At 46.2% G+C, this 24,181-nt stretch overlaps 2 protein-coding genes and 1 pseudogene across 2 annotated transcripts; 2 read left to right on the top strand and 1 right to left on the bottom strand.

Annotated features, from left to right (window-relative positions):
* Nucleotides 1–292: 292 nt before the first annotated feature.
* On the bottom strand, nt 293–1,182 carry LOC119297084. Its single transcript, XM_037575020.1, has 2 exons — nt 823–1,182; nt 293–751 (listed from the first exon to the last, which is right to left on the bottom strand). The coding sequence occupies exons 1-2, from the start codon at nt 1,099–1,101 to the stop codon at nt 437–439; spliced, it is 594 nt and encodes a 197-aa protein (XP_037430917.1). The 5' UTR covers nt 1,102–1,182; the 3' UTR covers nt 293–436.
* An 883-nt stretch (nt 1,183–2,065) lies between these two features.
* Nucleotides 2,066–3,218, top strand: LOC119297082 (mucin-1-like). The gene has a single exon (XM_037575019.1). It carries the CDS (start codon nt 2,078–2,080, stop codon nt 3,002–3,004), a length of 927 nt encoding a protein of 308 aa, XP_037430916.1. The 5' UTR covers nt 2,066–2,077; the 3' UTR covers nt 3,005–3,218.
* A 14,199-nt stretch (nt 3,219–17,417) lies between these two features.
* On the top strand, nt 17,418–19,370 carry LOC119299273 (annotated as a pseudogene).
* Nucleotides 19,371–24,181: the final 4,811 nt, after the last annotated feature.

The following is a 24,181-nucleotide window of genomic DNA, read 5'->3' as shown; positions in this document are numbered from 1 at the left end:
TTAGAGTTAATAATGTAATGTCTAAATTTGTTACAAGAAAAGACAATGGCAAGTAATGCTTTCTTAGTTGTGGCTAAATGCTTTTGATCATCATCCAGGCTCCTACTAGCATAAAAGGCAACGTTAAGTTTTTTTACCATCTCGCCGTCCTAGGACAGCTCCAATAGCATAATTGCTAGCATCACACGTTATCTCAAAAGGTTCATCCCACTTCGGGGGCTGGATGATGGGAGCCATAATCAGTGCATCCCTAAGCTTTTCATAAGCATGTGTACAATTCTCACCAAAAGAATATGGTACATCTTTCTGCAAGAGGCCAGTCAAAGGTTCTGAAACCTTGGAGAAATCTTTAATAAACCTCCCATAGAAACTAGCATGCCCCATAAAAGTTTGCATTCCTTTTACATCTTGGGGATAAGCTAAATTTTCTATTACCTCAATTCTCTCTCAGTCTAAATAAAACCATAACCACAATTAGACACTTTAATAGAAATCCAATTTCCATAAGTGCTCCAACTAGTTGGATTAATATTTTCTCTATGTCTTCGTTGCACACACTGTTGCAGTTCTCTATCGGTTTCTTGAGATTGCACACTTCGTTCTTCCCCGCCTCCATACAATTGGACATTGCGTCGTCTCTATTCTCATCTCCTGTCTCAACTCTAGCAAGTAGTGTACGAACATCTAGCAAATTTCTTGCTATCAATAGATCGATGTACTCTTCATCCCAATACCAAAGCTTGCATCCATCCTACACACAAGCAAACAATAAGCTACAAATTGCGACGAATCTGAAGAACAACCGAAGAAACAAGAACTCACCCCATCTTTTTTGCACTTGAAGGACACCCATCCAGGATGTTGCTGCATGGTCGAAACTCGGCGCAGCACCTGTCGCGGGTAGTGGTCACACTTGATGACCGGCAACGAGGAGCTGGCGAGCTGCTGGGCTAGGGTTGAGCCAGGCCGATGGCGATTGTGCGTAGTTGTGCCAGTGGTCAGTCGATGACTGAGCTCCGAGCGCCTAGGGAAGGAGGCCATACCGAGATGCAGTGCAGATTCGTTGCGGGGGTTGCGTGAGTCTGTACCCGTCGAATCCATCACAAACGCAATGTCGCCGATGAGAGAGGTCCAAATCCGGGTGGGTGCGGACCGTAGCGGGTCCTTCGGAGCGTCGGCGGTGGCGAGTGGTCGCCGGCGAAGGCGGGAATCGACAAGCCGGAGTAGATGCGGCGCGGGGGTAGGGTGAGAGCTGCCGAAGGGGGAGAAGATTTGTTAGTCTACCGCTCGGTGAAGGAGTATATTTAGGTGCCCGCGGAGTCAAGGAGTAATTTTTTAATCCTTTATTATAGTACAGTTTATGAGTTCGGTTAGGTGCCAATTAGAGGTGTAAAATCAAAATTTTATTCCTCTATAACTTTTTAAGGGTTCGACTAGAGATGCCCAATAAATAACATAAATGACTAATTACTAATCTAAATTACTTCCCATTGTATCTAACCTTAGCAACAACACCGCAATACCAATCAAACGCGCCATAATCGGAAAATGTTAGGCGATGACGATCTTGATTTATCATTGCATTAATATACCCAATAACTATGCATCCAAAATTAACGTTGTGCTTCATCTAGTTCATTCACATTTACTCCCTCCTTTTCGGTTTATAAGGCTCAATTCAAAAATCTCATCAACCAAGCTAGATGATGAGTGGTGGAATATCTTTTGTAGTTTGCAAAAGCACCCAATTAATGCTCTTGTTTTCCTCAAAAAATTATGTTTACGAATGCATTAATTGCAATGCATACATGCATAAAGTGCATGCATTGGTCAGTTTTCTCTTAATACTTGCATGCAATGATTTAATGCACCTTAAAGTCTGAACATGTGATGGGGAACAACCAAATTAAGCCTTATAAAATGGAAAAACTAAAATTTTGAGATAAGCCCTATAAACCGGAAAGGAGGGAGTATCATCAAGGGCTAAAACGCAAAGCGACCAACCAGCCTCTCTTAATAAGAAGAGCCTTTCTCACCTTCCCATCTCGCTATCCCCACCACCCCACTCGCCTGCGCAATGGCCGCCGCCACGACCGACACCAGCTCCGGCGATCACTTCGCCGGCGCTTGCGGCGTGAGCGTTGGCAGCGCGTGCTCCACCCCCTTCGTCAGCGCACCGTCCACCCCCGCCCGCGACCCGTCGTTCCATGCCGCCGCCGGCTACTGCTTCAGCGCGCCGGCGAGCCCTGCACGAGGCCCCGGTGACTGCGACTACGATTTCGACTTCGACTTCTCGTCGCAGTTTCCGTCCCCGGCCGCCGCCGCGATGTCCTCAGCCGACGAGCTCTTCCACAACGGCCAGATCCGCCCAATGCGGCTCTCCTCGTTCCTCCTCCGTCCGCAGGCGCCCCCGCCCACCGCCGACCGCCCCAACGGTGATCGGATGCCGCCGCAGGAGGCATCGTCGCCATTGGACGAGCGCGGCCGTTTCCGGAGCCGGTCGGTGCATCGCAGGTCCCGCTCAGCCTCGCCATTCCGGGCACACTGGATGTCACCGTTATCTTCGCCCGCCCCGGCGAAAGAATCCGTACGGACGCCGACATCAGCGTCACGGTCGTCGTCCTCGTCATCGACGGCGTCGTCCGGGTCGTCCTCGGCCTCGGGAAGCTGCGGCCGGTGGCGGTTCTTGAAGAAGCTCATCCATCCGTACAAGTCCGACGGCTCCAAGCACCAACGTCCACCAACGCCAGCGAGCCCCAAGACGAACTCCCCGCTGGCAGCTCCCAACAAGAACCCCACCCCGGCGATGGGTAAGCGCGGGAGGAGGAGCTCGGCGCATGAGCGGCTCTACGAGGCGAGGCGGGCAGAGGCGGAGGATATGCGGCGGCGCACGTTCCTGCCGTACCGGCAGGCGCTGCTTCTCGGCTGCCTCGGGTTTGGTTCCGGCGGTTACAGCGCCATGCACGGCTTCGCCGCCGCCACCACCGGCAAGTCCAAGTCTTGACGCCAGACCGCCGACGCCTCCATGGACCACTAGCTCACGAGTGTCAAACAAGCAATACTAGTAACTTCCCTTGTAAAGTACTGCGGTGGCAAGAAGGAATGCAGTGGAAAAAGAAGGTTGACTTGTGTATAGAAAAGGGATTATTGTTCCCTTTTGTAGTAATTTTATTGTGATGTAAGTGTGGAATTCTGAAGAACAAAATTGGTGTTTTATATGCCCCGAATGCTCCTTCTTGTTGTTCTCATACTAGTTCTCAATGTTTATGGTTCCAGGAAGCCAAGAACGAAAGTCAATGTTTATGTTTCTATACTGGGGGCGCGAGTAATTTATTTTTACATTCTCAATTTTATGTTTACTTCAGCAGCTGCGATTTTCTGTTTTGAGATTGCTGTTCTTCACGGTAGATGTTTTGCAATAACTGAAAGATAAATGGTGCACACATGTGTTGGCGAGCTTCTCCAAGAACCAGGTTGAAAGTGAAACGAATGAGAAGTGAAAGAGCAGTAACTAAACCAAGGCAAGCTTTGTTGGTGTTCCAGCCTATGTAATGATGCTGTTGTGAACTGCTCCTACATTAGTGCTTTAATTAAGGGCAGGGACACGTGACTGGAAATGACACTTCTTTCTTATTTTGTTGCTTCTTGGGTTTAGTAACATAATCATAACACCGGGATGGGAAAAATCAGATGGGTAAGACCAATTCACTGTAAATCCGGGCTCTCAAACGCTCGCGGACAGTGATCGGGCATTCTTCAAATCGTGTCGTCCACATCCGTATCTTTTATGTCCGAACCCCTATATCCATACTATAACTAGTAGAACGCCCGTGCGTTGCAACGAGCTTTTGGTAAATTTTAAGATCTACCCACGGAGGTAAAATAACCAAGAATAATGTCGTCTCAACTAACTCACATCTTTTTCTTGACAATCAGCTAATACACATCAATAATATCGAAGCCTTCCCCACCTTCGGCCCTCAGTTAATTGGACATTCACAAGAGGGCGCGCCCCAGACTTGGTCATCTACGGCGTTGCGGCAGCCGAACATCGAGTTGGACGTGGGGGTGTAGGGAGGGAAACAAGCACGCAAGCAACAACGGCATCGCGACGGGCAGTCGTGCCACGGCCTTTACCTTTTCCTAGGCAACGACCAGAGGCCACCGTGCTCCTCTGCTCTCCCTCCTCTCTTCCATGCCTGGCACCAAGATGGGACGAGATAGACAGGAGGCAACCCCTCGAGATCTAGATAGGGTGGAGTCAGGTTTGGAAAGAAAAAACTGAATCGGGAGGATTGAGGGAAGGAGATTGAAAATGAAATGGAATATAACAAATTAAAACTGAGAGAGACTAATCAGATGGTTTTATGTTTCATGAATGTGTCATGTCCAACAAACATGTTTATCCCAATTTCCAACCATTTCTTTCTATATGGCCACCAAGATGTTTTTGTTTACCCGAGCCACAGATTCCTTACAGCCCCACCCTCGAGCGAAAAATTATCTCTTCTTTCCTCATTTATCTTCTTTTGCCACTTGGTTTTTCATTATTCTCGTCATACAAGAATTGACTTGCTAGATACCCTCGTCAAACTAATATGATACACTTTTACGGATCCACTAATATGAGTTCGTTATTATTTCATTACTAAAGAGGATGGAACTCTAAAATGCTAAACAACATGCTACACCAAATAATGTTAATTGATTGTATAATCAACCAATCTGATTTAGAATTATAAGATCTTAGGAATTTAATTATAGAACCGATAATGTGTTTGTGTTGATTATTATATTTGATCACTTTTGCAACCAAGATCTTCCTGATATAAGCACTCACATTTTAAAGCAGATGCAGAGTAGCAGAAACGACCATTCTCCCTTTTTCCTTCTTCTAGAAATCCGGCAATAGACTTATGATATACTCCCTCAATATAAGTCTTTTTAGAGATTCCCCTACGGACTATATACGGAGCAAATTGAGTGAATCTACATTCTAAAGTATGTCTATATACATTTGTATGTAGTCTATAGTGGAATCTTTAAAAAGACAAATATTTAGGAACGGAGGGAGTAGACTGCCCTGTTTCCTTTAGATGTAGGGTCCTCCTTGATTATGATGTAGGGTCTCGTCCAGCCATCCAAGGCCCTCCGTCGTCACTCCCTCCACATGACTACATCTTCCTCCTTGAGTTACCGCGCCTCCCGCGTCAGCCTAGGCGGCTGGGCGCCTAGCAGTTCCCGAGCGTTACTTGCCCAACCACATGATGCGCGACTCCATCACTAGCATGCCCTTGCACCACCTAATGCATGCCTCCTTCAGCGACCAACAGCGGCCACGGACGATGTCGACACGTGCTCAGCCCTCGACCACTGCTGCGTGCGCTGCTCTCCCTGCAACAGTGTATCAATTTTCTAAACGGTGTATCGATTAGCTCGGGTGTTCTACTTATGGATGAAATAAATTATCTTTTTTTTACCCGATTGAAATTAAGTGAGTGCAAGACTACTTCACTATATCATACTACTAATCTGTTCTAATTAGATTCAAAGATAATATAATAGCAAGACTCTAAAGTACCAAATTCTTTGAAAACAAACATAAGAGAAACTTAGATAATTGTGAACTCCGAATGCCCGAACAACGAATCAAAATTTTAGAATCTGCACAAGCATGAGCACAATTTTTTTTATGGAGCCCAGGAAAGGTTTCATGGAGAACAAATATTCTATTCTACATAATGTATCACACTCCTTGGGACTTATTTATACAGTTTTTCGCTTTGCTCTGACCTAGCATGCTGACCAGCCCCCCATATTTTCCCCCCATATTTTTGTTTTAGCTCTTTATCTCTCTGTTTTTATCTGTTCGATCAAAATATCTCGTCCTGCAAGTAATATAACAACCGGTGGGGTGCTACCCTCCAATTATTCTTCAATGAAAATGGCTTTATTAATTTTCTTCCAATTTTTATCGTTGACAACAACAGCTAACTATCATGGATACATTTCCACTTCAAACATCAAATGGTGCATATGGTTTCTACTTCAGAAACCATATGAGCTTGTTATTATACTTCTGAAACCATATGAGCTTGTTATTATACTTCTGAAACCATATGTTATGTAGTATTTATACCTTCCAATACTCATTGCCAGTTGGAACGGTCCTTTCTTAGTTCTGTGGATACTGCAATATGCAATGCTATGTCGAACTGGACATATCCATTTAGGATTGCCCTTAGTTTATAGCACACTCTCAACATAATTGCAATAGTTATAAAGTCTCAGCCCAAAGATGGTAATGAAGTGAAAAGGAAAAAAACAGCACACATATAATAACCCAGTTGTAGGGTCCATGCATAAAAAAATAAACATATTCATTGATAATATGAAACATAATGTATATGAAAATTAGTCACCATGTATCAGACCGCAAACACAATAATAGTACATGGATGGTGTTAATATTACCTTTTATTAAAAGAAAGACTGCAACATGATATATAAAATGACCAAGCAGTAGAACTGATGGCCAAACTTCTCAAAATTCTAGTAAGGAAATTTTGGGCAATCCTAAAAAAATTAAACAAGGCAGCAGCTAGTCATTTGCAATGCTTGATTGTACATGATACCTTGCCCATTTACAATGTTATTCTTATCTGAATCCACGAAGACGCTATCCGATCCTCTGTAGTGGTAAACCATGTCTTCTTCTCATCATGTGCTGTCAATCCTGCAAAAGATACATATAAATATCTCTCTCTCTCTCATTTATAGTGTGTGTGTGGTGTGTGGACCTGATATTTAAAGGTAACAAATTAGCCTTGTTCAAAAGACTATTGTTCTCTTGTTAAGTTCCTTTGCATGTACCTACTATAGATAAGTTCATGCCATCAGACATGAAAAGGTTAAAGAATCCGCAATAGTACTAACGCATAAACCTTCCATATGAGAGCACAAAAATAGATGCAGATTAAGAAAATTTACATTTGCAGCAAAAGCTATGAGAGCACAAAGAACATCATTCCGTCAGTACTTCTATAGTCTATTTTGCTTAAGTATTCCTTGGGTACAGAAGATATTATCAATCAGACCATCATCAGTACTTCTATAGTCTATTTTGCTTAAGCATTCCTTCCGTACAGAAATTTTTAGCAATCAGACCACATGAAAAACTTAATGATGACAAAGTAGCACACCTTGGCGGACCAAATACAACAGAGCAACTCTATGTATCTCCTCCTACAAACCAAACTAAACACCACGATGCAAGCACATGAGAAATACTTAATATAGGGAGGAATCTGTAGAGGAACCTAAATAACATCCTTAATTGCCTTAAACCCTGAACTACTGTAAAAAAAACATTTATGTAACACGTCAGGTGAGAATAGTGGGAGCACCATGATTTGGTCATGATTCGGAAACTGATAGAGATGCTGTAGTCAAGTTCAATGAATGTCTGACCTGCCGAGAGGTCCTATATATGCTCCGAGAACAAAACCTGTGTGCCAAAAATAAATACAGTAAAGATGAACACCAGTTTTTTCTGATCATACCAGGTATAAACCTCTTGTAAAACAACCTTCTCGTTGTTTGATGTCCGCAGGAACTCGGTGACAGTGCAAGACACGCTCATAGCTATGCCATATATACCAAGCAAGCAACATGTATGGAGGAGGAGGGGGGACGCACCAGTATCGCATAACCTTGCACGCGGCGCACTTCTTGCTGCTGGTGCTGGGGATGCCGCAGGCGTAGCACGAAATTGATCGTGTCCTTCGGCTCCAGCCTAGTGAAGTCGACCGCAACTTCGGCCGCTGACTGCTAGCTCGCCTACCAGGCATGACCTGAACGCCATCTGACTCTGCTAGAGTGTTAGAGGAGGCGCCCGACCATGTCCGCAACACACCAGCAGCCTCCCCAGCTCTTGGTCATCACTCACGACCCTCCACCACCACGGCGCTCCTTTTCGTTCTGCAACCATGCCGCCAGCCCGTCACACACATCAAATGCCCCACCAACATCGACCCTTTACAACAACAACTAACTATCATGGATACATTTCCACTTCAAACATCAAATGGTGCATATGGTTTCTAGTTTAGAAACCATATGAGCTTGTTATTATACTTCTGAAACCATATGAGCTTGTTATTATACTTCTGAAACCATATGTTATGTAGTATTTATACCTTCCAATACTCATTGCCAGTTGGAACGGTCCTTTCTTAGTTCTGTGGATACTGCAATATGCAATGCTATGTCGAACTGGACATATCCATTTAGGATTGCCCTTAGTTTATAGCACACTCTCAACATACTTGCAATAGTTATAAAGTCTCAGCCCAAAGATGGTAATGAAGTGAAAAGGAAAAAAACAGCACACATATAATAACCCAGTTGTAGGGTCCATGCATAAAAAAATAAACATATTCATTGATAATATGAAACATAATGTATATGAAAATTAGTCACCATGTATCAGACCGCAAACACAATAGTAGTACATGGATGGTGTTAATATTACCTTTTATTAAAAGAAAGACTGCAACATGATATATAAAATGACCAAGCAGTAGAACTGATGGCCAAACTTCTCAAAATTCTAGTAAGGAAATTTTGGGCAATCCTAAAAAAATTAAACAAGGCAGCAGCTAGTCATTTGCAATGCTTGATTGTACATGATACCTTGCCCATTTACAATGTTATTCTTATCTGAATCCACGAAGACGCTATCCGATCCTCTGTAGTGGTAAACCATGTCTTCTTCTCATCATGTGCTGTCAATCCTGCAAAAGATACATATAAATATCTCTCTCTCTCTCATTTATAGTGTGTGTGTGGTGTGTGGACCTGATATTTAAAGGTAACAAATTAGCCTTGTTCAAAAGACTATTGTTCTCTTGTTAAGTTCCTTTGCATGTACCTACTATAGATAAGTTCATGCCATCAGACATGAAAAGGTTAAAGAATCCGCAATAGTACTAACGCATAAACCTTCCATATGAGAGCACAAAAATAGATGCAGATTAAGAAAATTTACATTTGCAGCAAAAGCTACGAGAGCACAAAGAACATCATTCCGTCAGTACTTCTATAGTCTATTTTGCTTAAGTATTCCTTGGGTACAGAAGATATTATCAATCAGACCATCATCAGTACTTCTATAGTCTATTTTGCTTAAGCATTCCTTCCGTACAAATTTTTTTAGCAATCAGACCACATGAAAAACTTAATGATGACAAAGTAGCACACCTTGGCGGACCAAATACAACAGAGCAACTCTATGTATCTCCTCCTACAAACCAAACTAAACACCACGATGCAAGCACATGAGAAATACTTAATATAGGGAGGAATCTGTAGAGGAACCTAAATAACATCCTTAATTGCCTTACACCCTGAACTACTGCAAAAAAACATTTATGTAACACGTCAGGTGAGAATAGTGGGAGCACCATGATTTGGTCATGATTCGGAAACTGATAGAGATGGTGTAGTCAAGTTCAATGAATGTCTGACCTGGCCGAGAGGTCCTATATATGCTCCGAGAACAAAACCTGTGTGCCAAAAATAAATACAGTAAAGATGAACACCAGTTTTTTCTGATCAAACCAGGCATAAACCTCTTGTAAAACAACCTTCTCGTTGTTTGATGTCCGCAGGAACTCGGTGACAGTGCAAGACACGCTCATAGCTATGCCATATATACCAAGCAAGCAACATGTATGGAGGAGGAAGGGGACGCACCAATATCGCATAACCTTGCACGCGGCGCACTTCTTGCTGCTGGTGCTGGGGATGCCGCAGGCGTAGCACGAAATTGATCGTGTCCTTCGGCTCCAGCCTAGTGAAGTCGACCGCAACTTTAGCCGCTGACTGCTAGCTCGCCTAACAGGCATGACCTGAACGCCATCTAACTCTGCTAGAGTGTTAGAGGAGGCGCCCGACCATGTCCCCAATGCACCAGCAGACTCCCCAGCTCTTGGTCATCACTCACGACCCTCCACCACCACGGCGCTCCTCTTCGTTCTCCAACCATGCCGCCAGCCCGTCACACACATCAAATGCCCCACCAACATCGCCCCTTGACAACAACAACTAACTATCATGGATACATTTCCACTTCAAACATCAAATGGTGCATATGGTTTCTACTTCAGAAACCATATGAGCTTGTTATTATACTTCTGAAACCATATGAGCTTGTTATTATACTTCTGAAACCATATGTTATGTAGTATTTATACCTTCCAATACTCATTGCCAGTTGGAACGGTCCTTTCTTAGTTCTATGGATACTGCAATACGCAATGCTATGTCGAACTGGACATATCCATTTAGGATTGCCCTTAGTTTATAGCACACTCTCAACATACTTGCAATAGTTATAAAGTCTCAGCCCAAAGATGGTAATGAAGTGAAAAGGAAAAAAACAACACACATATAATAACCCAGTTGTAGGGTACATGCATAAAAAAATAAACATATTCATTGATAATATGAAACATAATGTATATGAAAATTAGTCACCATGTATCAGACCGCAAACACAATAGTAGTACATGGATGGTGTTAATATTACCTTTTATTAAAAGAAAGACTGCAACATGATATATAAAATGACCAAGCAGTAGAACTGATGGCCAAACTTCTCAAAATTCTAGTAAGGAAATTTTGGGGAATCCTAAAAAAATTAAACAAGGCAGCAGCTAGTCATTTGCAATGCTTGATTGTACATGATACCTTGCCCATTTACAATGTTATTCTTATCTGAATCCACGAAGACGCTATCTGATCCTCTGTAGTGGTAAACCATGTCTTCTTCTCATCATGTGCTTTCAATCCTGCAAAAGATACATATAAATATCTCTCTCTCTCTCTCATTTATAGTGTGTGTGTGGTGTGTGGACCTGATATTTAAAGGTAACAAATTAGCCTTGTTCAAAAGACTATTGTTCTCTTGTTAAGTTCCTTTGCATGTACCTACTATAGATAAGTTCATGCCATCAGACATGAAAAGGTTAAAGAATCCACAATAGTACTAACGCATAAACCTTCCATATGAGAGCACAAAAATAGATGCAGATTAAGAAAATTTACATTTGCAGCAAAAGCTATGAGAGCACAAAGAACATCATTCCGTCAGTACTTCTATAGTCTATTTTGCTTAAGTATTCCTTGGGTACATAAGATATTATCAATCAGACCATCATCAGTACTTCTATAGTCTATTTTGCTTAAGCATTCCTTCCGTACAGAAATTTTTAGCAATTAGACCACATGAAAAACTTAATGATGACAAAGTAGCACACCTTGGCGGACCAAATACAACAGAGCAACTCTATGTATCTCCTCCTACAAACCAAACTAAACACCACGATGCAAGCACATGAGAAATACTTAATATAGGGAGGAATCTGTAGAGGAACCTAAATAACATCCTTAATTGCCTTAAACCCTGAACTACTGCAAAAAAACATTTATGTAACACGTCAGGTGAGAATAGTGGGAGCACCATGATTTGGTCATGATTCGGAAACTGATAGAGGTGCTGTAGTCAAGTTCAATGAATGTCTGACCTGGCCGAGAGGTCCTATATATGCTCCGAGAACAAAACCTGTGTGCCAAAAATAAATACAGTAAAGATGAACACCAGTTTTTTCTGATCAAACCAGGCATAAACCTCTTGTAAAACAACCTTCTTGTTGTTTGATGTCCGCAGGAACTCGGTGACAGTGCAAGACACGCTCATAGCTATGCCATATATACCAAGCAAGCAACATGTATGGAGGAGGAGGGGGGACGCACCAGTATCGCATAACCTTGCACGTGGCGCACTTCTTGCTGCTGGTGCTGGGGATGCCGCATGCGTAGCACGAAATTGATCGTGTCCTTCGGCTCCAGCCTAGTGAAGTCGACCGCAACTTCGGCTGCTGACTGCTAGCTCGCCTACCAGGCATGACCTGAACGCCATCTGACTCTGCTAGAGTGTTAGAGGAGGCGCCCGACCATGTCCCCAACGCACCAGCAGCCTCCCCAGCTCTTGGTCATCACTCACGACCCTCCACCACCACGGCGCTCCTCTTCGTTCTCCAACCATGCCGCCAGCCCGTCACACACATCAAATGCCCCACCAACATCGCCCCTGGTCAGCCGCTCTAAATCTCGATTTTGATCTAGAAAAAGAAGGGTGAGCGAGAAACGAGAAGTGATGGCGTGGGAATCTCTGATGTCGAGGACGACACGGAGATTAGATGAGACATTCCCGCGGCTTCCATCCGGCTACCTGCTACTTGCCGCCGTCATCCCACTGCTGCGCCGCGTGTCTCTCCCACGCTGCTGCTGCTATCAGGAGGAGGGACGAGGGAGAGGAGGATTGGGGCGGCGGCGGCGGCATCATGTGTTTTTTTTCTTTCCTAACAATTGTGCATCGGGCTTGTATGAAAGGGGAGGAGGAATGGGTGGGGTAGACTGTTTTTTAAGGCCTTATTCTGGCAGGAAATCGGTAAATACCCAAAATGAGACGTGGGCTATGTTTGGAAAATATCGATCGAAGGTGGCGAGATCCTTCCTTCGATGGAACGAACGAAACCAAACGAAGGACTTAGAGACGTACCATCACCGCCGCAGACTCCTCATTTAGGAGTGGAGATAAATTACGTGATTGAATCTTTCTTCTTTTTTGTGTGGGGGAATTACGTGATTGAATCATCACATGCCAAATCAGGAGGTGGGAAAATGGGTGGGGCGTGCGCTGGGGGAGACCTTCGATTGATGGGGTGGGGCGTACAAAGTGAAGAGAATAATTACCATATTCAAAATTTCCTGAGTTATGGCCTTACCATACCTGGATTGATTTATTACTATAATTATCATATTTGAGATTTATGAGTTTATAGCCTTACCATACGTGGATTAATTGTGATTGATTACCATAAATACGTTGGGTATTGCCAGCCAGACGAGAAAAGAGGAAAACCGGTGGGAGGGGAGGTGGTGGGAGGTTGGACGAACAAAAACCAGACGAAAAAAACCAGATGAAAAAAAACCAGACGAAAGTGGTGGGACTATTCAACCAACTCGTCTATTAGGAGTAGAGATATGCAACGTCGATGAAACTACGTAGATCAGCTCCGGACAAAGAAATTACACAATAATTCTCCAAAAGATCCATCAAAGTTTACACAAACGACAGAGAACTATATACTACATCTAAAACTTGAAATTAAAATCAACTTCACCACTTTCGGGCCGGCCCTTTCCCCTTTTGGTCGCCGGCATAGCTGTACCTGTCGTCGGCTGGTGGAGGATCGTCCGATTCGTCGGAGGAGGAGCCGTCGTCATGAGGAGGCGTCGATGATGACGAGGCCCTTCAGGCGCTGGACGGACCGGTCCTGCTAGCGCCTGAGCTTGGCTAGCCGAGTCGCCTTATCCAACACCTCCCACTCGGAGTGCTCGATGGCAAGCCGAAGACAAAGAGCATAGGCGTTCTTCTGGCGGAGCCGCCGGGCGTTCGTCTCCGTCGTTGTAAGCGACCGGCGGTAGACCCACGCGAGGAGTCGCTGGTCCACGTCGGGCTCCGCCGGTAACTCGCGTCGGCGGCGGACAGAGCTCCCCACAGCCTCCGTCTCCCTTGCCCGCTGCCTCTCACGACGAGCGGCGCGCGCCTCTGACTCCGGCATGCGCGCCCGGGCCGGCGGGGCGGGCACAAGCACCCACCGATGTCCACGAGGGGGAGCAGCAGCCGGCGGGCGAGGGGACGGCGTGGGGAAGCAGCAGCTGGCAGGGCGATGGGACGGCGTGCGGGAGGCACCGATTGCGCTGGCCGCTTGTCGGAGCTGCCCATGGGCCGGGAGGCTGCAGATCCTGAGCTACCCCCGTTGTCCACCTTGGATCACTCCAAGGCGATGCGGAGGGCAAGCTCATACCCTGGATCCACCTCGTCGTCAGAGCGGCTGTCGAAGCTTGACATTGCGTCGGATTCGATCGGAATCGGTAAGGGAAGAGGAGAGGACGGAGCGAGAGAGAAGAGTGAGTGAGCTAGAGTTTCAGACCGAGGATGCCGATGAGGGTTTTTATGGGACATCCGTGGGGTCGATGGTGGGCCGGGCTTGTCAGGCAGACACGCCCGGGCATACCCGGGCCACCCCATATTCGCTCCATATTTGGGCTGGATATGAGGGTGTCGGTCAGTCTGAGCGTTTGAGACCCGTTTGAGACGTCCGTCTAGGTAAAAAAACATGACCGTACAGTGACCGAGTAGCCCGCCCGGACATATGAGGCGGCTTTAAAAGGTCCGGCTGTAGATGCTCTAAGATTGCATATATCTCAAATTTTACTACTGCCTCTATTACTCCCTCTATTATATAAGACGTTTTAGAAAACGAAATGTGTATATGGCAACCGTGTGGCAGATTGCGAAACTGCCACACGCATCCAACGCCATCAATTCTCTCTCGATTTCCTTCCTTTTCCGCACGACCTCCCGATTTCTTTCCTTTCCCTCACGTCCTCCCCGATTTTATTGGGTACACCCGCTCGTGCCTTCCTAATTTTCGTGATCGTCATTTATGGCCCCACATGCCTTCTCGATTTTCAGCAAAAATAATGCTTAGACTAGGATTTGATCTTTGGTCTGCAGGTAATTAATAATGGGAGCTAACCACCTCACCTATGACACTCATTGTTGAACATTCTAAGGGAAATACTGTTTTTGACATGTTTTCGCCTTTAATATGTTAGCACTGAAAAACTTTTTATTTCAAGCATCATGGTAACTTTGATCATTGGGAATAAATTTGTTGAACCCGCCCCCCGGTAATTTCTGTAAATAGCACGATAACATTCACGCCATAGACCTGATAGTTTAGATACAAACATCGTGGTAACTTTAACCATTGGGGAAAACAAATGTGAAAAGATACCTGATAATTTATGTGTAAATAGATGGTAATATACGTAGCGCACATCTGATAACTGAGGTAGAAGCACCATGGTAACTTTGACCGTAGGGAATTTTTTTTGAAAAGATACTCCGGTATCTTCTGTGTAAATAGCACGGTAGTATACCTCCCTCCCCTGGCATTTTTATGTGTAAATAGTATGAAAGCATATGCTCTGCGATAACTAAACACCATGATAAATTTTTGACCCGTGGAGGGGGGGGATTTGTTGCTGAAACATATCCCTGATAAATTTTGTGTAAATAGCATGATATTTTAAGCACTGCGGGCTTGATAGGTTAACTAGAATCAGCATGATAACTTTTTGCCCCGGGAAAAAGTTGTTCAAAACATCCCTAATAGTTTTTGTGTAAATAACATGATAATATAAGCACCGCATAACCGATAACTTGCAATATAAACATGATGGTAACTTTTTTACCAAAGGAAAATATATAAGTTGTTAAAAACATACACTTGCCTCGCGCGTGGGCCTCTTGGATGAACACAACACATGGCGTGCCACGGGAAAGTCACATAATGTTTAGTGTCATGAGGGGCACATGTGCTATAGGCATGATAAGTTACGCAAAAACATCATGGTAATTTTTGACCTATGGAAAAAGCTACCGAAACACACCCAGATTTTTAGGTGCAAGTACCATGATAATATACGAACCGTAGACCCGGTAACTCGTGTACGATCCCCCATGGTAAATTTGAACGGGGGGAGGTTGATGTACATATACCCTGATAACTTATGTGTAAGTACCACGGTATTTTACACATCGAAGACCTTATAACTTGTGTACAAAACACAGTGGTAACTTTGAAAGGGTGTAGTTGTTGAAGCATAGTACCTGATATGTTCTATGTAAATAGCACGGTAAGTTATGCAACACAGACCTGATAACTTGCATACGAATATCATGGTAACTTTGTCCTGAGGAGAAATCATGTGGTAGACGTGAAGAAGTGGCAGTTTTATCGGGGGTGAGCGCCCGAGATGTGCGGGAGAAGCAGGTTTCTCAGGCGAGCCTGCGGGGTCATTTGGGAAGAGGCGGGGTCAAAGAACAAGGGATCGTATGGTACTTTAAAATGAAATAAATAGAGGTGTGGCAGTTTTGTTTATATAGTACACGTGTGCCAAATATCACAGTCTTTTAAAAAATTTAGACAGTGTCCAGAACAGTTCAAAGCTAGCTCTAAAGCATCTTATAAAAACGAGGGACGGGGTAGAAAGATGTCTTGTAGAGAAAATTTTATTGGGACTGAGCCAACGTTTTTTTCTCCTTTGAAATTTGAAGGATGAGAACCACCTACATAAGAATAAGAATTCATTCTACATACAAAAGAGCAGAAAGAATTTCGATTTCCTACAAAACCCCTGTCCGGTAGAATCCTTACAAAATTCCTACTCCCTTCGTTTCAAATTACCCGTCGTGGTTTTAGTACAAACTTGAACTAAAACCACGACGAGTAATTTGGAACGGAGGAAGTATAAACAAAGGAAGCTTTAACCTTGGTCGACAGATCTTCAGAACTACTTCCTCCTTTTCGGTTTATAAGGCTTGTCTCAAAATTTTAGTTTTTCCATTTTATAAGGCTTAATTTGGTTGTTTTCCATCACATGTTCATACTTCAAGGTGCATTAAATCATTGTATGTATGTATTAAGAGAAAACTGATCAATGCATGCACTTTATAAATGCATGCATTGCAATTAATGCATTCGTAAACATAATTTTTTGAGAAAAACAAGAGCATTAATTGGGTGCTTTTGTAAACTACAAAAAATATTCCACCACTCATCATGTACCTTGGTTGATGAGATTTTTGAATTGAGTCTTATAAACCAGAAAAGGACGGGTGCCGCGCATCGCGGAATGATCTCTCCTTTTCCTCCCTTCTGCGATTTCAGCACAAAAAGGCCGACGAATGCATGGCAACACGGTGGGTCCTGCGCCGCATGGGGAACAGTGGCAGTCTCTTTGTTCTGAACACAAAGAGTTCTGGGAACTGTGGATATGTTTTTCTTTACCCTTTTCATTGAATACATACATCCTTCTGGGGTCAAGAGAACGGAGACATGCATTCGTCAGAAAAAAATAGAGACATGTCACTGGAAATCTGTAACCACGGTGTGGGTGAGGCCAACTTCACCGCGCGACCCTATCCTGTCCACCCTCGTCTGTTTAAGGTAAAAGGGACAAACGAGACGGCCCAGCGCGCGGCCGCAAACGGACTTTTGTCCGTTTTGTGTCCGCTTTCGACCCATCTTTGGTCCAAGTTTGTGCCGGTTTTGGAGTGAAACGGACAGCGCGCGGACGGGCGGGACGCGCGTGCTTATCCTCCCCTGGCCCGTCTGTCGGTGGGAGAAACCAAAACCCCCCCCCCCACGCCCATTTGGTGCCATTGGCCCCAAACCCTCCCACGTCCCTCCCGCCGCCCCCTCTCTCCCCCGTCCATGGCCGATGCCCCGCCGAGTTCCAGCGGCCTGGCCGTCGACCCACCCGCAAAGGTGAAGAAGAAGGCGCCAAGGAAGCCGCGGTCGAAGTGCACGTCGGAGGAGATCGCCAAGTTGGACGCGGAATCGACGAAGAGGATGGAACGGAGAGCAGTCGTCAAGGTCAATGCCGCCGCGGCCAAGTTCGCCGCCCTGCGCGAGGAGTTGGAGGCCGCGCGGCGCAAGGCCGCTGCCGACGAGAAGGAGGACCTCGTCAACAAAGCGCACGCCATCCTCATGCTTGGCATGGGCCGTCCTGCCGGATTCCCTGCAACGTCCATCGGCCCAGCGAGCACAAGCTCGTCGGTCGCCCGACCTACGCATTGCCAGTCACCGACGTCGCGTGCCGTGCCCATGTCGCCCGGCTTTCCTCCGCCAAGGCACGATGGCCAGACCCGTTTCTCGGCGTTGCCGGACGTGGGCTTGTTCGCGCCGTCCACACCGCGCCCCGCGGCCGTCATCGACCTCAACGTCACACCTGGGTCCAGCAGCGGCGGGCGGCCGTCCATCGAGATGCAAAGAAAGCAGGCGCGGGCACCGTTCACGGGCACCATGCCGGCCCCCCTGCGTCTTGTTTGACGGAATGCCAACCCCAACGTCACGGTCGACGACCCCTTTTACAACCAGTACATGGAGGACGTGATCTTCCAGGGTGGGCATGGCCGTGCCTACGACCCCGATGAGACCCAAAGTCAGGATGGCCGCGCCCAGTACGTCCCCGATGAAGAGGCCGACGACCGTGCTGACTACGACCATGGTGATTCATGGCATGAAGACGATGACATCTATGTCGAAGGTGATGGTGATGAAGATGAAGGCAATGATGTTGATATTAGTGGCGAGCCATTGTTCATCGACGAGCTCACCCAAAGAGCGGAAGCACAAAAGAAGCGAAAGAGCATTCACACGGGTTCATATACACAAGATGAGGACAAGTTGATTTGCCAAGCTTGGATGGAGATTAGCCAAGATCCGAGGACCGGCGCGCAACAAAAGGGCATTGTTTTTTGGACGAGAGTCCACAAAACATTCCATAAAAGGAAGATGTTTGAGCCCTATCAAATTATAAGCAACCGTGGCATCGGCTCGATTCAAAAAAAATGGTTGTTCATCCAACAAGAGTGCAACAAGTATTGCGTCGCATTTGAGAGCGTTGAAGCACGGCCCGTGAGTGGTCTCGGCGTTGGGGGCATGGTATGCTCTCCTCTTTCTTGCCCTTTCCGTTGCTACGGCCATGAGACTTCGGCCGTGTATATGTTTGCATGTTCACTTTGTTGTTGATCATGTGGTGTAGACATTTCAATCTTTGGAGGCATTCAAGGCCCGGCACAATGACAAGCCATTCACTCTTACGCATTGTTGGACGATCATCAACAATTGCCCTAAGTTCAAGGACCAATACCATGAACTACAAAGGAAGAGAGGACTGAAGACAGCCAAGTTCGCCAGAGGTGGAGATGGCGAGGCGTTGAAGAGGCCGAGGGGCAAGACCAACTCCAAGGTTGATGACATACGTGATGCCTCATCCATGGCATGATGTCTCAAAAGGATGTGAGGGACGAGAAGAAGCGGCAAAGTAAGGACGAGCAAATGAAGCAATACCTAGACCTTCAAAGAAAGAAGCTTGAAATGAAGGAGGCGGCCAAGAAAAGGAAGATAGACATGGAGGAGGCGGCCCGGCAAAGATAGCTCGACATGGAAGAGGCCGCCCGGCAAAGGCAGCTCGACATCGAGGCCGACAATGTCAAGGCCAGGCAGAGGCAGCTCGACATCGAGGCCACCAATGCCGCCACCAAAGCGAAGGAGGTGGCCCTTGCGATCATGAGCGTGGACTTGTCGAAGATAAGCGACAAGACGAGGGCCTGGTTTGAGGCCAAGCAGAAGGAGATGCTCGACGCCGAAGGCCTAAACTAGGTCGTCCGGTCGGCGTGGCCGTTTTTTTGGAGGCTGGCATGGGTGCCGCCCGCCCGCTGGGCCGCTGGCAGTGTGTCGACGAGAAAACATTCATTTTGGAGGCCGGCTGTGTTGCCGGTCGCTGGCTGTGTTGCCGATGAGGACAACTATTCATTTTGGAAGTTGTCTGTGTTGCCGGCCGCTGGCGGATGCCGACGATGGTCGTGTAGGGAGCTGGCTTTGTTGCCAGCGTGATGAACTGAGGTCGTGAACTGGGGCTTGGCATTTGAAATGTCCCTTTTTTTTGAATAGATGCGGGCAGAATGAAGCAAAAGGATGCGGCCGTGCGCTGGGCGCACGACCACCGCATCACAGGACAGATCCGGACACAACCTCAAATCTATATTCAAACGAACAAAAACTAGACAAAACGGACGTCTGTTTGAGATCGCGTGGTGGAGTTGGCCTGATGATGCAGGATACGGTGGAAGGCGTGCCGATGCTGTATGAACTGTACTAGTGTTGGTACTTTTGCTTTGCTGGGCCTGGGCTAGGACTGGAGCAATTGCCACTTGGTTGGTACAGGAGTTCGGTGGCAGGGACACTTTAATGCAGCATGGAAATAGGTCACTCGGATTGTGATAAAAAAAACTAGATGCATTCGAGGCCCTAAGTCTTATCTGAAAGTGTTTTCCCCGAAAAAGGAGACTTATCTGAAAGTGCCAAATTAGTCTTGGTTTTTCGAAATTGCTCTATCTAGACGAAAGTGCAAGCAAAGACCGAGCTCCATAGAGTTCTTCATTTTTCTTCAGCGGAAATACCTTTTCCACATGTTAAAAAACTTTGAAAAAATACATGTAGACATACATTTGGTAGTATACATGTATAAAATTTCATGAACACATATATCATATGTGATGTACATAAAAAGACAAACACACATTAAAATGAGCCTTTTCATGGTTGTATTTGGGCCAGATATTTGTCTTTTTCATGTAGCGTGCAAAAAATCAAATTAGTTGATGAAAATTTATATATACTTGAAGAATATGCATATGTATTTGTAGAATATTTTTTGAAACTTTTAAATATACTTTGATATTTTTTTAACAGGTTCCATGGAGCTCAGCCTTTGCAATGTTGTTCTCCTGATCTAGGCCCCATTTATGGAGTAAGCTACTCCCTCCGTCCAACAATATAAGAACGTTTTTAACACTAATGTAGTGTTAAAAACGTTCTTATATTGTGGGACGAAGGGAGTAGTATTTAACAAAGATTCTATTCTCCACTAGCGCATTCTTACAGGCAAGCGTGGCACGTTGACCGCAGCCACAGCGATATGGGTCGTCGTAAAAATAAACAAATCTGGTCTCTTTTTAAACTTTAACATAAAATGAACCCAATCCAAAAACATTTCATAAAATGGCTCACTTTTGCATGACGTTTGGCCTGGGGCACCACTCTAGCGCCATCTAGCATGACGCCTCGGACCAGGGCGCCATGTTATCTATCATGGCACCCTAGCCATGGGTGTCATGAAAATAGATCATTTTGTGAAGAAAAATTGAATTGGATTCATTTTGTGTTAAAGTTTTAAAAAATAGCGTTCATTTTGGCGGGCCCATCAGCCTCAACCGCTGTCGTGAAAGTTTGCAAAACGACCCTCTCCGACGACACCGAAGCGCGGTGACAACGATATATTTGCTCTGATGAGACGGACTCGCATGCTTCTAGCGACTGACCCACAAAAGTGTGCATCTCATTGAATCTGCATTAATCACTTCTTCCAGCCATTCCACGGTTCAATTCGACTCTCACATATATTCAAATCCTTAAAAGCTTAACGAGAGTTAACTAGTTCTACATATATATGATTCCAAGTTTGTACATGGCAGTGGTAATTTGAGGTTAGGGTTTGAGTTCAAATGCCAGGGTCTGAAATGTCTTCTCTTAAAAAAAAAAGGGTTGCGATTCATCGATTGAAATGGATGAATTGTTGCCATTGTATTAATAGGAGCAAATGAAGAGGAGTTCTCCGTAGAAATAAATTTAGGGGAGTACCTTGCGGATTGGCTCAAAAAAGACTCATAGTGATTGTGAAATTGATTTCTGTGATGGATGTGAAGTTGACACATGTCTCCTCTTTAGATCAAAGAGTTTCTACAACAGTTAGGGTATGCTATTGAAGTGCAACGTTTAGTGGTTGCTCCCAGGTACTCCCTCCGTTCCAAAATAAATGACTCAACTTTGTACTAAGTTAGTACAAAGTTGAGTCATCTATTTTGGAACAGAGGGAGTATGAATTTGGATACAGTTCTAACGATTTTGGACCGAGATACATACACACTAAGTTCCAGACTTCCAGCACTTCCAGCTATATGTAGATCACAAATATCTGTTTGATAACATTGTATCAGCAAAACTTCTACCTGCGGTTAGTCGCACAAAATCAGGATGTTAATTTGCATATCAATAAGAAAAACCACAAATTATGGGCGCCCTTTGAGCTCTTTCAGAATCACAGGAAGCCATCATCATGCAAGAGTCAATCTTATTAGCTTTGACACCCAAACGAGCCTCCACCCGACCCCCGAGCCGCTCCCGCGAGCGTCATCGGGGAAAACCCTAGCGCGTCGCCCCTCGTCCTCCCTCGTCGATCTCTCCCCCCGCCGCCACCGCACAACGCCGTCGGGCAAAGTCTGACCGGTATTGGTGGCGGCGGGGATCTTGCCCCTCTCCTCGCGGTTGATGTCCGGCGCGGGACGGCGCGGCGCGAGACGACACTGGGCTGGGCGGGGCCCAGCGGCGCGGCGGAGGGCGTGCTGGGTGGCGGTGCAGCTGCGGCTTCAGGCCCCTCCAATGCGCGGCGGCTGCGGCTTCTCTGGCAGTGGCGCGAGTTATCCCGGCGGCGGCTTGGCGGCGTGGCGCGACGGAGCTCCGACGATGACTCGACGGCGGGCTGGAGGGCTAGGCATCATCCAGTGGTGCTGCCTCCGTGGCGGTTGCGGCTTGGGGCCCTTGACCCCGATCCGATCTGGATCTGGTGGTGCCTGGGTCTGGGCCATGGCGGCTGGCGAGGCATGGGAATCGTCGGGGCTTGTCGGCCTCTGGGCACCATGGGGGTGCCGGCGGCGACGCGTGCCCGGCGTGGTGACGCTGGTGGACGTGGTGGTCATCTTCTTCCCGAGATGGCCGACCAGAGGCTTGGTGATCGGATCTCGAGATCCATCATCTTGTCCCGGCTGCGAGTAGGGGAGACATGGTTGCCGGTGAAAACCGAGCCGACGGCAGGCGATGGCGGCGTTCTCGCCGTTACCTTGATGGAGGCATCGTCGTGTAACTACTGTCGACCCACTCGTGCTGCTCCGGGGGAAACCCTAGGATCTGGTGTTCGTTTCTCTCTTGGGAGCATCGTTTGCGGAACAACGCTGCAAGTTAGAGGCAGGAGGTGGAGCGGCTTCGTCTTGCACGGAGCTTCGGTAGTGATGTCAAGTCATGCCTGACCGACAGGTGCTACGCTTTGTCATGCCTGGTCGGCAGGTGTTACGCACGACAGATCTTCCAAAGACTTCAAGCTGTGTCGGCTGGTGATACCTGGCAGCATGGCGCTGAGGTGTATCAGTGGCGACCGCGACGTGCTCAGCTGCTTGCACGCAGAGAGGAGGTGCCGTTTGGCGCCGTGGTGGCGTCGACGATAGCTAGACCGAGCAAGGTTGATGCATCAGTACAGTTCTGAAGATGGAGCGGTGGCAGTTGGCGGCGGCTGCCTCTGAGTGCACGCCGGACCGGTGAGACCCATGCCCGGCAGGCGTCCTGGATGGGATCTCAGGTCTTAGATGTTAGGTTTGGCTGCAGTGTCTGTTTGGTATTAGGCCCAGGCTATCTGCGCCCCTTTATCAGCTAGATAGAGGTGCTTAGATGACGACTTTAGTCTTACTGTTGTATTACTTTGTAAGGTTTTGTAAAAATAATTAATAAAGTGGCCGTATGTATCACCCAGATACAGAGGCCGGGGTCATCCTCCTTTTCTAAAAAGAAAAATGCAAGATGGCCAACCAAATGATGGTACGCTGGTTAGTTTGTTTATCCTGAGCTGTTGATGATGATGCCACAGCCTGCAGGGTAGTACGAGTATTTACCTGAAGACCGGTGGCATCTTTTGACTGACAAAAGAAGCCGCCTTCAGTTGCATGCTCCGAATCATGACGGCAAGTCGGCAACCTTAAATTGCCCAAATCCTTCAACCCCAAAAAGAGAGAAACAACGCCAAGATTGTTCGCTGTCTCTCCTGCTCGATTTAGGCCAACTTCACCACACGACCTTAAACGGACGTCTCGTTTCGTCCGGATTCTGTCCGTTTGAGTGGAGAGATGGGGTCATGTTTTAGGATGTGGTAGCCGTGCGCCTAGCACGCGGCCGCATGTGTTTGGATGCAACAACGCCAAGATTGTTCATTGTCTCTCCTGCTCGATTTAGAACAACCATTTCCTGTAGGGTCTACCCGATTCTTTCAGCAAAATCACATGACGCTGACTCGTTTGTGGGTTCATCACTGAAAGAAATGCATCATTAGTTCTCTATGAGTAGTACATTGTTTAAGGGGACCCAAGACGCATTAAAGAGTTGTAAATTGAAAAGCTTACTCCAAATGTGGTAAGCATGTGACAAACAGAGGCAGGAATTCAAAAACTAACCCCATGATTAAAGAAGGTTTCTTTGTGATGACAATTATGGAACTTTGAAAACCTATAGGAAAATGATTAGCTCCACAAGCAGAACATTCATGAACATGTGGAAATTCTGGGTACCAACCTATGAAAGACGATTCAGGT

This window comes from Triticum dicoccoides, chromosome 5A (assembly GCF_002162155.2).
Source record: "Triticum dicoccoides isolate Atlit2015 ecotype Zavitan chromosome 5A, WEW_v2.0, whole genome shotgun sequence".
Lineage (NCBI taxonomy): Eukaryota > Viridiplantae > Streptophyta > Magnoliopsida > Poales > Poaceae > Triticum > Triticum dicoccoides.
This window is presented reverse-complemented; position numbering and strand designations above follow the sequence as displayed.

What these genes read in the sequence shown, in the direction of transcription:
- LOC119297084 (XM_037575020.1), bottom strand. Translation starts at nt 1,101, where the DNA reads ATGGATTCGACGGGTACAGACTCACGCAACCCCCGCAACGAATCTGCA. An exon ending in TCAAGTGCAAAAAAGATGGG is followed by an intron (nt 752 to 822) that starts GTGAGTTCTTGT and finishes GCTTGTGTGTAG; the next exon opens with GATGGATGCAAGCTTTGGTA.
- LOC119297082 (XM_037575019.1), top strand. Translation starts at nt 2,078, where the DNA reads ATGGCCGCCGCCACGACCGACACCAGCTCCGGCGATCACTTCGCCGGC.